Raw genomic sequence first — 14,065 nt, 5'->3', positions numbered from 1 at the left:
CTTACGTTGCAAAGTTACTTCTCAAGTGGGACTTAGCTGTGGTACATAAAAGTTTAATAGCTAAAGAGTGTCACCTCGTGAAAATAATATGTACGAAAGTGTGCAGGGGGCATTTTTGTTCAAAGGTATACCCATAAATATAAATATATATATGTACATGGTGTACAATACCAACTCGAAAGAGTGAAACCACCGAGGGAGAGCTTTCACATGGGTTTTCCGCGCGCATCAAAAAAGGGGGAAAAAATCTAATAGAAATGTCATATGTGTTTATAACTGACGATACGCCTGCCCACGTGCACAAAAATCATATATTTGTGTATATCTGTACAGATATGTTAACAGTGGTGACGTATGCACGTACACCCGTTCGCACGTTTTTTAGTCCACATCACGTATCCTAATATCGTGAATTGCTAAGGCCAAAAGGCCATTTGAAGAAAACAAAAATCGGTCTTTGTTCTGCCTTTTCCTTTTTTTCTCCATTTCGATTTTTATCAAATTTGAGATAAACTAAATCCCCCAATTTTGCCTTTAAAGCTTTCACGCCGTTGTGCAATTTGTGTATAGGGTATCTTTCCCCTACACACATATCCCAATTTTTCGTTTGTAAGGGGGACAAATGGATTAAGAGGCGCACTGTGCTGTGTCATAATAAGAGCAAAATCTAACCACTTGCGCCCACACGGATGTAGTTACGTGAATATACAATTACGTACATAGTGTGAGCATATCCAAGCATAGTTACTACGTATGTGCACATTCGTGTATCTAACGCACCTAGCCCGTCTATAGTATTACCCAATTTAGCGTAACGCGGGAAAGAAAAACCTTTTGCATAACTCTGCAGTTGCACTTCCCTCGAATAAGCAGAAAAGACAAAATGGAAAACGGCGAGGGGGTAGAACTAAACGATGAACAAATATTGTGCCTGTATATTGACACGAAGAAGTACCAGAAAACAGTAGGTGTATGCTTCTATAACTATTTAAAGTATGAATTTTTGTTGACCGAATTTATTGATAATGGGTATTTCACGGCCTTGGAATCTTTGTTGATACAGAAGAGGCCATACAAGTGCTTTTTTAACAGCATGAACGATGTGGTTGATGACGAGAGGCTTTTAAATTTATTTAAAATGTGTAACATAGAGGCCTATACCCTGGAGAGGAAAAAATACGATGTATCAAATTTGCAAGAGGAGTTAAAATTAATAATTCCACAAAATGACGACGTTCGAAATTACGATAAACATTTAGAGTTACAAAACGCATGCAAATGCTTAATGGTTTTAATAAACCATTTGAAAGTTAAAGAAAATAAAGACATACACTACCAGTGTAGTATTAACATACACAACATGGATCTGTACATGCGATTGGACAAGGCAGCTATCAGCGCACTAAATATACTTCCCAACAAAAAGAACACACATAGTTACAGTAACAATACGAGTTTGCTAAAATTTTTAAATAAGTGTAACACAACCATCGGGTATAAGAAGTTAGTGTCTTGGTTAACGCAGCCTTTGACAAGTGTGGCCGAAATTAATAAACGGTTAAACATCGTTGAAACGTTCATAGAAGAGGATGATTTGCGCAACAGCGTGTATTGTAATTACCTGAAAAGAATCCCCGAGTTGGACAAACTGAATCACTACTTAAAGGAGATTAATCAAAATAACGAACTAAAGGGGAATTCTAGATATAATGAAGAAATGATTCTAAAGGATATTGTCAAGCTGTATTATGCCATTTTGGACTTTAAGGAAATATACTTTTCCTTAGTATCAATTGAAGGGAAACACAAACAAACGATAATTGAAATGATTGTGAACCCCCTACATGAAGTATTAAATAATTTCTCCAAATTGTTAGACATGATCGAAATGACCATAGATCTGAAAGAAATTGAAGAAAACAAAGAATATTTAATTTCTAAAAATTTTGATGAAGAACTGGAAGAAATATCAAACGAAAAAAATGCTTTAATGAAAAAAATTAAAAGACATAAAGAGGACGTCGAAAGGGATTTATTTTCAGACGTATGTGACAGACGTTATAAGAGGACCAACAGGGAAGACATCCGACTGGTAGATTGTAACACAAACGTATTCCTATTTAGAGTATCCAAAAAGGATTCCACCCTAATTCAACACCAAAAAAAATGCATATCAGTTCGCATGAATAAAAACGAACTCCTCTTCACGACTAACACTTTAAAAGGTCTATGTAAACAGTATGAGCATTGTTTAAATATTTACAACACGTTGCAACTGGAAATTGTCAAAAAGACTATATGTGCCGTGTCGACCTACACACCCGTGATAGAGAAATTTATAGAAATTGTATCCACCTTGGATGTGTTAGTATCCTTTGCCGTTGTTTGTTATAATTCCCCCTTTCCGTACGTAAGGCCAACTGTAGTAGAAGATGGCGAGAATGTAATTATGAAAAAGTCCAGACACCCATTGTTAGAACTGCAGCACAATTTGAGTAACTTCATTCCAAATGATATTAACATGAATAAAAAAGAAAGCAGATTGATAATAGTTACTGGACCGAATATGGGAGGGAAAAGTACGTATATCAGACAGACAGCTATAATTTGTATCCTGGCTCAAATAGGTATGTTTGTGCCGTGCGATTTTTGTGAAGTTCCTGTTTTTAGTCAAGTTATGTGTAGAGTAGGTGCTTCTGATTTTCAGTTAAAGGGTATATCGACTTTCCTATCCGAAATGATAGAAGCATCCGCTATTGTTAAAAATGCAGACAAAAATTCCTTCATCATTGTGGATGAATTGGGAAGGGGTACCTCCACCTACGAAGGGTTAGGGATCAGTTGGTCCATTGGAAAATACATTTTGGACCACATAAAATGCTTCTGTTTATTTGCTACACATTTTCATGAAATTTCAAACATTGCTTATCAGTGTGAGGGAGTCATCAACAGGCATGTCGAAACGACTATTGATCAGAAGCAGAAGAAAATCTGCTTCTTGTACGAAATTAAGGATGGCGCATCGAACAAAAGCTATGGTGTCAATGTTGCTGAAATTGCTAAGTTACCAAAAGACGTGATTGAAAAGGCCTACGAAAAGGTGGAAGAACTGGAGTCAGCGGAAAATAAATACTACCTCAAGGAAAAGCTAAACATTGACACATCCTCCAGTGTTAGTGAAAATTACAAAAATAAAATTTCCAACTATATGAAAATTAAGGACGAAGTTAATTACCTCTTTTCTTCTTCCAGTGAGAGTGAGTTTATGGACAGATTCATGTCCAAGAAGAGTTACTTGAAGGAGCTGGCTATTTAATGTGCTTAAGAATGCATGCAGTACATGGGCAGGGGGATATGTATTTCTCCCCCAACCCTCATTGGTGTTCTGAGAATTGCGCCGAGTGGGGCCGTTAAGGGTATGTGTGTAACTGTTCACCTACGTTGCATTGCATTTGCATAAAAAAATCTGTGCGTCGGTACGTGAACCTTTTTTTTTAAAGTTTTGATTAGTACTGTTTGGCGCAAACATATACCGACGGGGGAGACACATTGTCTGCTCCCCCTGTCAACACCGGTGTAAATACAAATGTGCCATTTTTTTGGGACCTCCCCCGCTCACCTATTCTGTTCGGAAGAATATCTGTCTTCCCATTTTGAAAACATGCATTTTTGAAAGACATGAAAAAGGATACATAAACTGCCTAATATATTCAACCGAACTTTTTAATATTTTTTTTTCCTCTGAAAAGGGGGCCATTCCAACAACTTGTGGTTAACATTGTTTTATTCACCTTTTTGCGTGTTAAAGGGCGCAATGTGTAATTTTAATGTGAACCCATTTGTTCCTGAGCACCGGAAAATATAACGCGGCGTAAAGGGGCTGCAAGTTCCCCACGCGAGGTGCAAAATGTAGGAGAGTACAAAGACATGCAAAAGAAAGGAAAAAAATTGGATAAATTATTTATCATCGAAAAAAAAATTTAGCCATCCGTAAAGTGCGCCGCACATGAGGGAGCAAGCGCAGGCTAAGGGAAAAGCACTTCAAAGAATGAAAAAATAAAGAAAAAAAAAACGCAGTGATAATTATTATGCATAGAATGCGAAAAAGCTGACGCGTTGAGTGCCCTCTATTTTTTTGCTTTTTTTATGCTTAGTGAGAAGAAGGGGCGCATTGGCCGTTTTTATCAAGTGTCATTTTTTGGCACTTTACATGTGTATATCGGCCGTGTGCGCAGTAAAACATGGTACACATTTTGCTCCTTTCGGCCTTAAACAAATAACCTGCTCGTTACTCCCCACCATTTAAGTAACAATATAATGCATTAAAAAAACTTTATAGACACATTCAACCAATTGCAGTAACGTCAGTCGAAGTGATAGACTCGGCCTTTTTGCGCGAGGAGGGAAGTTTCCTTTCGCCACGGGTATGCATATAAACATATAGTACATATACATATGTGGAACAACATATGTTGTGGCAATTTTTTCATATCGTGCCCCTTTAGTTATTTGTCCCGTGTTGTGAACTTCCCCTCGGGAGTGGTGTCTACAAAGGTATTAATTTTGTGTTCTGTTATAACGCACCTTTTAATTTTTCTCCCTTTCTCTTTGGATATTTCCTATTTTCCACTTCTTCCCAGGTCATTTTGGCTATATTTTTTTTTTTGTAAACTTTTTTGAATTTGAATAGTAAGCTAAATTTACATAAATGAGTACCCTGCGGGTTCGCTCATATATATATATAGGTATGTATTATACATTTATCCATTTTTGTACAGGGGCGCGTGCCCGAGCGTTTCAGATTTTTACACTATATTTCCTTGTTTAATAAATTTCAAAATTGCGCACGCCGCGCTTAGTAGTTAGGAGCCCACACCTATCGCGCTCCACTTCGTTATATGTATATGTACATATTTTTTTCTGACTTTTCACACCCCCTCGTTTTAAAAACCAACGGTGTAGTTATGCAAGTTTAATGGAAATTTACTGAACACAGTTATGAAAGGTTAGGACAGAGTTCCGATAAAACGCGTTATATTATTTGGGCTTTACATTTAAATAGAGCACTGATTTTTTTTTTTTTTTTTTTTTTTTTTTTTAACTCCACTTTTCAGTTTTATACAAAAGTTAAGGTTACAAGGGGAAGGAAAAAAAAATGCAGGGCTAAAGGTAATGTGTTATGAGAAATCTTAAACAAAATTAACTCCTTCAGTTTTTGAAGGTACCAAAGGTTGGCAAATAATTTGGTGCCATCTATTATCGCGTACGTACATGTATGCATATCTACATGGTGAAGAAGTGTAGCATTGGGGATAAATGAGTGGAGGAGTTGGGGAGTATGTGCGTGAATTTTCCCCGCCACTCCCTTTTCAGTGTGTGTTTTTTTTTTCGCCTTAAAGGCGAAGTTGTCCCTGCGCGGCGTGATCACGCATTTGTGTTAAAAGCGTGTTAGCGCCACATGTGTATATATATATATGGCATATATACATACGTATGTACATGGGTGTGCGTGTTGACCCCCTGAGCACGTGTGCACGTAAATATATGCCATATATATATATACACTGCCCAAATGTCCCTCACTTTTGCCGTTTTCATAAATGATGCCTGAAGAGAAAAAACTGAACAAACCCCTGCTCAACATGAGTGACAATGACGGGGAAGTTAAGGGAAATGCTAATGAGGACAGACAGCAGAGCAGCACGCTAAGGGGGATGTCCAAGTTCCGCGGAGGTCAACATCACGATATGAAAAATTTAATGAAAAGGAATGAAAGGAAAATAAGAAGTGAAAATATATACATGGATTACCTCAAAACGAGGTTTAAAAGGAACGGCAGGGAAGAATTTTCCAAGTATGCAAACGCACTAGACGGAAACGGAAGGGGAAGCAGCGAGTGTAAGGATGCTCATTTTGGTAGAAAAAATTTCCTCTACTCGAAAGAAAATAAAGGAGGTTCTTCCGGAAAAGAGATGGAGGAATATGCAAAAAATGAGGACTGCAAGGTACGCATTAAATGCTTTAATAAATATTTAAAACACTATGTTCATAAAATAAGTAGCGGAGAAACGGTACAATATTCACTACAAACACATGAATTGTTAAAGATAGTGCACCAAATAAAAGGAGAAAACACTCCGATAAATTCTAGCGGTCTAGCCCAATACAGAGATATAAGACAACTACTCTCAAGCAATAGCAACACCAGATTTGATATATCCCCAAAGAGGAATTGCGTCCTTATCAATTTGCCCTATAGAAAGTGCATCATATTTAAAGACTTCCTACTGTACATTCCGACATTTACGAACAATCCAATTCCTGAAGTTGCAGCGAAGGAAGAAAGAATGTGCAAATATTTTATTGAAAATGCAAAAGTCATTTCGTTAATTAAAGATTCTTTACCTTTTGAGATACTCATTTTAGAAGCCATCTTTGTAGATATATGTGAAGAACTAAAAAACGAAATAGAACCCGTAATATGTGAAGCAGAAAAGCTATTCCAAATTATAAGTAACAATTTAAGCATATACAAATGTATAAATAAATTGACCGAAATGAGGAGAAAAATAAAAATTATTGATGAGAAGGTACAGAGTGTATATAAAGCGATACATGCAGTGCTAAATAATGATGAAGATGTTCGAAGATTAGAAGTTTCCTATTTTGGAGATAAACCAGAATTATGGGAAAAATGTGATCCTACTCCTAATAATGAGGACACAGAAATGTTACTAGAATATTACTCCCACGAAATTGATGAATTTTTAAAAATTATTCATAGAACTGATGAATCTTTAGATGACGTGCTCCAAATGGTTGAGCTCAATTTAGACGACGCAAGAAATAATGTCCTAAAATTAGAGCTAGGGCTGAAGATATACGGTATCATCATAACCGTTGTCGGTACCGTTGCATCCATTTTTGGGATGAACTTGAAAAACGGCTTTGAAAGCGACCAGTACGTGTTCTGGACGCTCGCCTTTTCGCTCATGCTCATAACGGTGTTTTGCTTGTTTTACGTAATCGTGTCTTTTAAGCGGGTCAACATTTAGCGCCACGGATAGTGCCATGTCCAGGGGCATGTCCAGAGGCATCTCCTAAGCGTACGTGAAACACCAGCATCTCTTTGTTTCGTTTAGTTTAATTCAGTTTAGTTTTTCTTTGCTTTCCTGTGCGTGCGTCCTGGGAACGGGGGGAGTACACCACTTAGGGGCTCCACCCCATACACATGTGCACACGTACATATTTGTGTTGCAAATGGCTTTCAATTTTGAGCACAGGAAAAAGTCACCGTGTGGACACCGTGGGGGAATACTGCTGCCGATGTGGTTCACACACACAGCAGAAAATAACCATGTGGGAAAGTCCCAATTTTGTGTTTCATTTTCCTCTTTCGTAACATTGTGACATATGTTTATGTGAGCGGTTTACCGGTCATAGCACCTCGCATGTTACGCAAGCTGAGTTTGTGTCCCCGTGGGACTGGTAAAAAGGTGAAAAAAAATATATGCACATGCGTATGTGTACATGCATATGCGTGTGTGTGTGAACTCTGTGCCTTATTCTTTTTTTTTTTTTTTACAAAGTGAAAATTTTTATGTGAAAAGGCATGCTTTCACGAGTTTGTGCGTGCTGGCAACATAGGCGCGGCCGCACGCTTACAGTTCCCCCGTAAAAACGTGGATCAGGTCATCCGGTGGTCTTAAAAACTCACAGTAATCACCACCCCTACACATACGTACGTACATACATGCATACGTACATACATACATACATACATACATACATACATACTTTTTGTGTGTGCGGAACTTTTTCCCCCTAATAATTTTTGCTGCACATATTCCTCATTTCCCGTGTTTTCAACCAGTAAAAAAAATAAAATGAGCCCAAAATACTTGTTATGAAGCCGCAAAAAATAATAAAATCGATAATATTTTGTCTTACAGCATCTAGGCCGACGCCTACGTCCCAAGCGTATGTTGGTGGCTTGTGCGCGTATTCGCCGTCCATTGGGAGAGCGAATTTTTTCTTGCCTACTTAAACCTCAGGTAGCTAAAAAAAAAAAAAAAAAAAAAAAAAAAAATGGAAAAGATGGCTTGCTACACCGTGTGTTATGATGAAACAGTGGGCGGAAACAAATGGGGCATTCTAACTTCAACCTTTGGGGGTCACAAAAAAGGAGTCCACAAGTAACTTTGCGAACAAGTACTGAGCATATGATTTGCCAAATGTTTACAACGCGTTTCCACTAGCAGGTTGAGGTGATGCGAAGATGGCATACATTAAAGGAAAAAAAGAAAGAATGATGTTTGCTGCGAGTTGGTCACTTCCTCTTGTTCAATTGCGTGTGTGCTGTACATATGTGTGGCATACACGTATGCGTGTGCAGGTGAAATGCGGTGTAACTCCCTCGCTTTGTTTTCCCCAACGGTTACACAGCAGGGCAATGGTGATGCTCACTTCGTTTGGTAGGCAACGCAGAGGAAATTATTAAAATGGCATTTTGTGCAGTTCACTATTGGCATTTTTTTCCATTGGAATAAAGACCAAGCGCAACGAGTGTGCTTTCCTTTATGTGTGCTTTAAAATAATCCACGAGAGGGGTTATTTTTTTTTGGGGGGGCAGTTGCCCTTGCAGGTGAAACAAAACGGGGTGTGTCCGCCTATTGCTCGAATGCTGAAGGTTTTGCATTTCGCGTAGGGGAGTATCCTCCAAAGGGGCGACGCTCTGCATGTAATGTTGCATTGTGTTTCATTTTATTTGTTTTATTTATTGGTTCAAATGGATCGGCGAAGTGCCGCTTCTTTTGGGGGTAGATTTAAGGCAGTTTTGGCCACGCAATTACAAGGAAAAAAAAAAAAAAAAAAAATTAAAATTAAAAATGTACACACATACGAATGAATACGGTGGAAATATCCGCACCTGGTAAATGGGCCAGAATTAATTTCCGGCGGTTTCCCATAGACCATCATGCGTGGCTATGCGTCTTATCCGCAGGTGCTGGTTGTTGGTACAAAGTGCAACGAATGCCATTTGGCCTGCTCCCCGGTCAGGCATTTAACATATTATTCAAACACAACAGCTTGATGGCGTTTTCCTTTACAGTTAATTTCATGACGTTGCCCAAATTGACACAGCAGTCCATGCAGGTGCGAACCATGGCTTCGAAAATATCAATAGGGACCTCGGCATCAAATTCTAGTAAAACAATTTTATGAGTGTTGAGTTCAATGACCATAGTCAGTTCGGGGGCACCCGAGTTTATTTCTAACTGGTTCCCATCCACAAGGATACGATTTTGTAAGTACAAAACTGAGCAGGCAGATATAAAGTACTTAATAGCTATGCCTGCGTCAATTAATGCTAGGATGCAGGTGTTTATGGCAGCATGTTTCACCCCTCCATCACGCTCTATTATGTAAAGGAAAATATTTATTTCTGAATTTTTATATAAATCCAGGAGGATAATATTTTCACAGATATTTCTGATGTATGCACTTATTTCATTTGTTACACTATCTTTGGTTTTTTTTTTTTTTTTTTCATACACATTAAATGGAGAGAGGAATACTTCACATTTTATGGAGCATTTGTCTTCCGACTTCTTCAATTCAGTTGGTCCTTGTATGTACGACAAGAGTTTTGTGTTCCCTATTTCGTAAAATGCAAATCCGTCTGCATCCGTAAATATATTTTCGTTCCCCACGCTGATTTTTATCAACCTGCATTCGTCTTCCTTTCTCCCGTCAAGTCGGTACCCCTCCTCATTGATGTACTCCACAAGCGGCATACCGACATGTACGTGTTTATTATGGAGTGAAAAATGGGTCAGGAAAAATGGCCCTTTCCCCTTGCGGTCAATAATGGTGTATATATATGAACCGCCGCTTTTTATGGAGGGCCCTTTTTTGCTGACCTAAAAAATGGGGCCCGCAAATGCAGCGTATGGTGGATGATGGTGATGACCTTGGATTCCTTTGCGACGGGGAAAAAAAGGAGAAGAAAAAAAGAATCATTATATTATACATATATTTTTTTTTTTTTACAACTCCAGGGGATTATCTCGCATTCGAAAAAAAGCACCGTGCGTGGTGGATATGCGCCGAGTTGTAGCAACCCTTCACGCAGCCCCTTCGCAACTTGGCCAATTTTACGCCGAGCGCATGTACGTTTGGCGGAAAGAGGTGTGGAAAAAACCTTCGCACTTGGTTCTGTTCACCGGTGGGAAGAATTCAAGTGGCAAGGTCAAAATTGGTAGGCGATTCCAAAATGGTGGAATATGAACCCCTTATTTTAAACGGGTGGGAAATTTTTCTTATAGCCTCAAAGTGGGGGGAACATTCGTAGCGAATTCCATTACGCACCCATTCTTCGGTTAATGGATTAATTCTTCACAGGAGAGCATCCAACCTGTTTGTACGTTGGAGAACATACGGATGGGGATGCGTTCTTACCCGTAAGGAAACAAGAGCAGTGCCTAATTGCTTTAATCCACGAAACGCACAAAAAGGACCACCTCTAAGTTATAAGTTGAACGATCGATGGGTGGCAAAAACTGGAGAGAAACACATAAGTGCGGTGATCTCATCATTTTTGTGCAGCGCTTCTCCAAAGAGATTGTTCGCAAAGTGGGATAAAAGTTGGTCATGCGCATCTTTGTTCGTCCTCTTTATATCTTTCACCTTACCGATGGGGGGTAAGAACCCCCCGTTTTTTTCTGTACACACATTGGCGCATTAATTGGTGAATAAACTCGGGTATCTACTCCAACAGGACATGCATGCACGTCAAAGTAAAAATGGTATAGACATGCATAGAGCGTTAACGGATAACATTATAAGAGCCACTGGATGCGAAACAAATTCAAGTTATCTGTAGAGAGGGGCGTAACACACCGTGCGTCACATATACTACTGCGCACATTTGTGTGTGATTCTCCCACCCATTGGCATACTTCACATGGGGAGACAAACCATACTATGTCAGTCAGCTAAAATGAGAAACCTCAAATGGGGAAAAAACGGGAAATTATATTTTTAAGTCCATAGAGAATGCGGCATCACCCCGTAGTGTTTTTTTTTTTTCTTTCATACATAGTAAAAATTTTACGTAAAAAAAAAAAAAAAAAAAAGAAAAAAATGGACCTCCCTTTATCCATATAACGCTCCTCAAAAATGTGAAAAGCGAAATTCATTTCGACTTTAAACGGAGAAAGAATAATAATCACCAAAGCTCCTCCTCCACACATATGCCTGAAAAGAAGTACCATCCACTTTTCATCCCTGGTCCAAGTTAAATTTCAACGTGTGTGACTTTACGATATCTTTTCTTTCGCATTCTGGCCCCCGCGGTACACGTAAGTTTGGATGAAGGTAAGCAGAAAGGCTGGCGCAGTATAAATAAAGAGAATGCAAAGAAAAAAAAAAAAAAAAGGCACTTTTTCTCGCATTAGAAATTGCGCTTAAAAGGGCGAACACATAAAAGCAAACATCGGTATGTGAATAAACCGACGCACATTAATACGCACTCCGTTATAAGGCAGAGAAGCTATAAGCAAAACTGCAGAGCTAGAAAATAGTCCTGGGCTCAAAAAAAAAAAAAATAAATAAATAAAATAAAATAACACACCGCACTTTTATTATATGTGCATGGTATACCTGCGTGCACGCGTGCACTCGCGTACCCCTGCGTATCTTCGTATCTGCACATCTCAGTATCTTCATATTTGCGTATCTGCTCATCTGCGTGCCTGCGTACCTAAAATGAGAAACCCTTTTTTGGAGAAAAAAAATAACACATTATGCCCATATAATAATTTCGCCTTTAAATTTATATCTACAAGTTCATTTTTTTTCTGATTTTTTTTTTTTCCCATTCATTCGGCTTTATTGAATGATATACTTACATCACATTTTATTTTCACAGAACTGAATAATTGATTGCTTGCTAAGTTTTAAAGCTTTATAAAGTACAAAGTACAGTTATTACGTAAAAGAGAGAATCCCCTACCAAGGAGCTCGCCAGTCTCACTTTACCTTTCGCCAGGGCTACAGCAATAACACGTAAGCAGCGCAGAATGTGCGGATGAGTACATATAAGGATTGCGTGTATGTATGTAAATTTGTGTTCATTTGTGTACATTTGTGTACGTATTATATGGCTTCATACCTTATCGTGTAACGCGTTTTCTACGGCATTCACGCATCCCTGCGCGAGTTGTCCCTCTGCTTGGATGGATACCCTTCTACGTGGCAAATACCTCCATGCCTGCTGAGAGCGAGAAAATAATACGCTCCTACACACATTAGCAGCACAATACATTCCCATGTGTGTATGAGCGTATTATTTTCTCGCGTAAAGAGGAATGGCTGGGTGAAAAACACTACTGGTATTCTTCACCGAAGTGGCCTGTACAGGCACAGGGGAAGCCCAAATGTGGGAAAGTACAAAAAGTGACGTATGTTCATGCCCGCGTTTTGCATCTCATAGCGTCGTCCCCCGTGATTAATCGTTTGTGTAATTAGGAGGTCACGTCGTTCACATGTGTTAAGTAGTGTGCAGCTTTAAAGAGGCTTTGCTTGTGTGTGCCCATGTGCTCGCATTTCGTTCCATTTGGTGAATTACCCCAGTGTGTACTCCATCCAAGCTGGACCAGACATACGAAGTGCTCACCGTTTGGATGATATTGTTCATAGTGTTAGATGTGCCCTTCTGTTTACGCCGAGCGAGCATTAAAACGATTGTGGGGAAATAGAATCCCAAAGGAGTTTGTGTGCAAAGATCGGTCCATACCCATGTTAAGTACCCCACTTTAGTCCCCCCAATTGCACCCTCCGCATGACCGTTTTTTTTTGAGCGAGGTCTTCGGACTGTTCGAGTGCCCAGATGGGTGCATGTGTGTCGTTTGGACGTCGTCACTTCAAGCACGCACACCTACATACATGTGCATATATCTGTGCTTATACACGCATGTGCGAAATTCATCTGTGGTGTACCCCTTGCGCATTTTTTTTCTACCCCGGAGGGAGATCCACTCACTTATGCACGCCCCGTTCCTTCCCCTTTTGTGCAGCACTGATTTTTCCTCACCCCGACTCCGCTATCCACTATTACTACCCCCCTGTTGAACCATGGAAAAGGCCATTAAAGAACGCGTCGAGAAATGGAAAAAGGAAAACTCCGCTGATGGAAAGGAGGCGACGAACGAAAACGCGTATGAGAACCTGACGGAGCTAATCCTGGATGGAAAAAAATTTACTGCAATAAAAAGCGAAGACGTAGAGTTGCTAAAGAAATTTACTCACCTAGAGAAGCTAAGTCTGAACCAAACAGGAATGCAGACCTTGGAGAACCTACCAAAAATCGAAACCCTAAATGTGCTAGAATTAACGGACAACCATTTAAGCACAGTAGATGTGTTGAAGTACATTGTAGAGACATTCCCCAATATAAAAACGCTAGAGATTGGAGGAAACCATTTTAAAAATATAAAAGACTTTGAAGTCTTGAAGGATTTAAAAAATTTAACTCGTTTAGGTGTGCAGTTTAACCCATTTGCAGATGACCCCAACTATAGGAAAGAATTATTTGCCTTCCTACCGGACATAAAAATTGTAGACTGTTATAATAAGGAAGGAGTGGAAGTCTTAAGCTCTGATGAAGAAGAAGATGAAGAATATGAAGAAGACAATACGCTCAAAAATTTTTATGAAGCTGATTTTAAGGAAGAAGATGAAGAGGAAGATGAAGAATTTGTTCCCAATGACAATGAAGAGGAAGAAGATGATGAACTGGATGATGACTTGGAGGAAGAAGAGCTGGATGATTTAGGGAAAGAAGATTTGGATAAAGAAGATTTAGACGTGGAGACAAAGGATACTGAAGATCCTCAGAAGGAAGAAAAAACGAATAAGAGAAAACAAAGCGCTGTGGGGAATAGCGACGAAACGGATGTAAAGAAGACAAAGATTGAGTAGACGTCTGCTGATCCTGGTAGGTACACCCATGAACGGTGTATCATGGTGTGTTACACACCATATATAGTAGTAGGTGTGTTGC

At 39.2% G+C, this 14,065-nt stretch overlaps 4 protein-coding genes across 4 annotated transcripts; 3 read left to right on the top strand and 1 right to left on the bottom strand.

Annotated features, from left to right (window-relative positions):
• Positions 1-883: 883 nt before the first annotated feature.
• PCOAH_00048670 (DNA mismatch repair enzyme) lies at positions 884-3,316 on the top strand (the record flags this gene model as incomplete). The annotated part of the gene is made up of 1 exon (XM_020061650.1): positions 884-3,316. One exon carries the CDS (start codon positions 884-886, stop codon positions 3,314-3,316), a length of 2,433 nt encoding a protein of 810 aa, XP_019917307.1.
• Positions 3,317-5,600: 2,284 nt separating this feature from the next.
• PCOAH_00048660 (CorA-like Mg2+ transporter protein) lies at positions 5,601-7,055 on the top strand (the record flags this gene model as incomplete). The annotated part of the gene is made up of 1 exon (XM_020061649.1): positions 5,601-7,055. The coding sequence occupies one exon, from the start codon at positions 5,601-5,603 to the stop codon at positions 7,053-7,055; it is 1,455 nt and encodes a 484-aa protein (XP_019917203.1).
• Positions 7,056-9,056: 2,001 nt separating this feature from the next.
• On the bottom strand, positions 9,057-9,797 carry PCOAH_00048650 (Exosome complex exonuclease rrp41-like protein; the record flags this gene model as incomplete). Its single annotated transcript, XM_020061648.1, has 1 exon — positions 9,057-9,797. One exon carries the CDS (start codon positions 9,795-9,797, stop codon positions 9,057-9,059), a length of 741 nt encoding a protein of 246 aa, XP_019917146.1.
• A 3,340-nt stretch (positions 9,798-13,137) lies between these two features.
• Positions 13,138-13,983, top strand: PCOAH_00048640 (Uncharacterized protein; the record flags this gene model as incomplete). The annotated part of the gene is made up of 1 exon (XM_020061647.1): positions 13,138-13,983. The coding sequence occupies one exon, from the start codon at positions 13,138-13,140 to the stop codon at positions 13,981-13,983; it is 846 nt and encodes a 281-aa protein (XP_019917408.1).
• Between the last annotated feature and the right edge of the window lie 82 nt (positions 13,984-14,065).

Source organism: Plasmodium coatneyi, chromosome 13 (assembly GCF_001680005.1).
Source record: "Plasmodium coatneyi strain Hackeri chromosome 13, complete sequence".
Classification (NCBI taxonomy): domain Eukaryota; phylum Apicomplexa; class Aconoidasida; order Haemosporida; family Plasmodiidae; genus Plasmodium; species Plasmodium coatneyi.
Note: the sequence above shows the minus strand (reverse complement) of the source record. Positions and strands in the feature narration are given on the sequence as shown.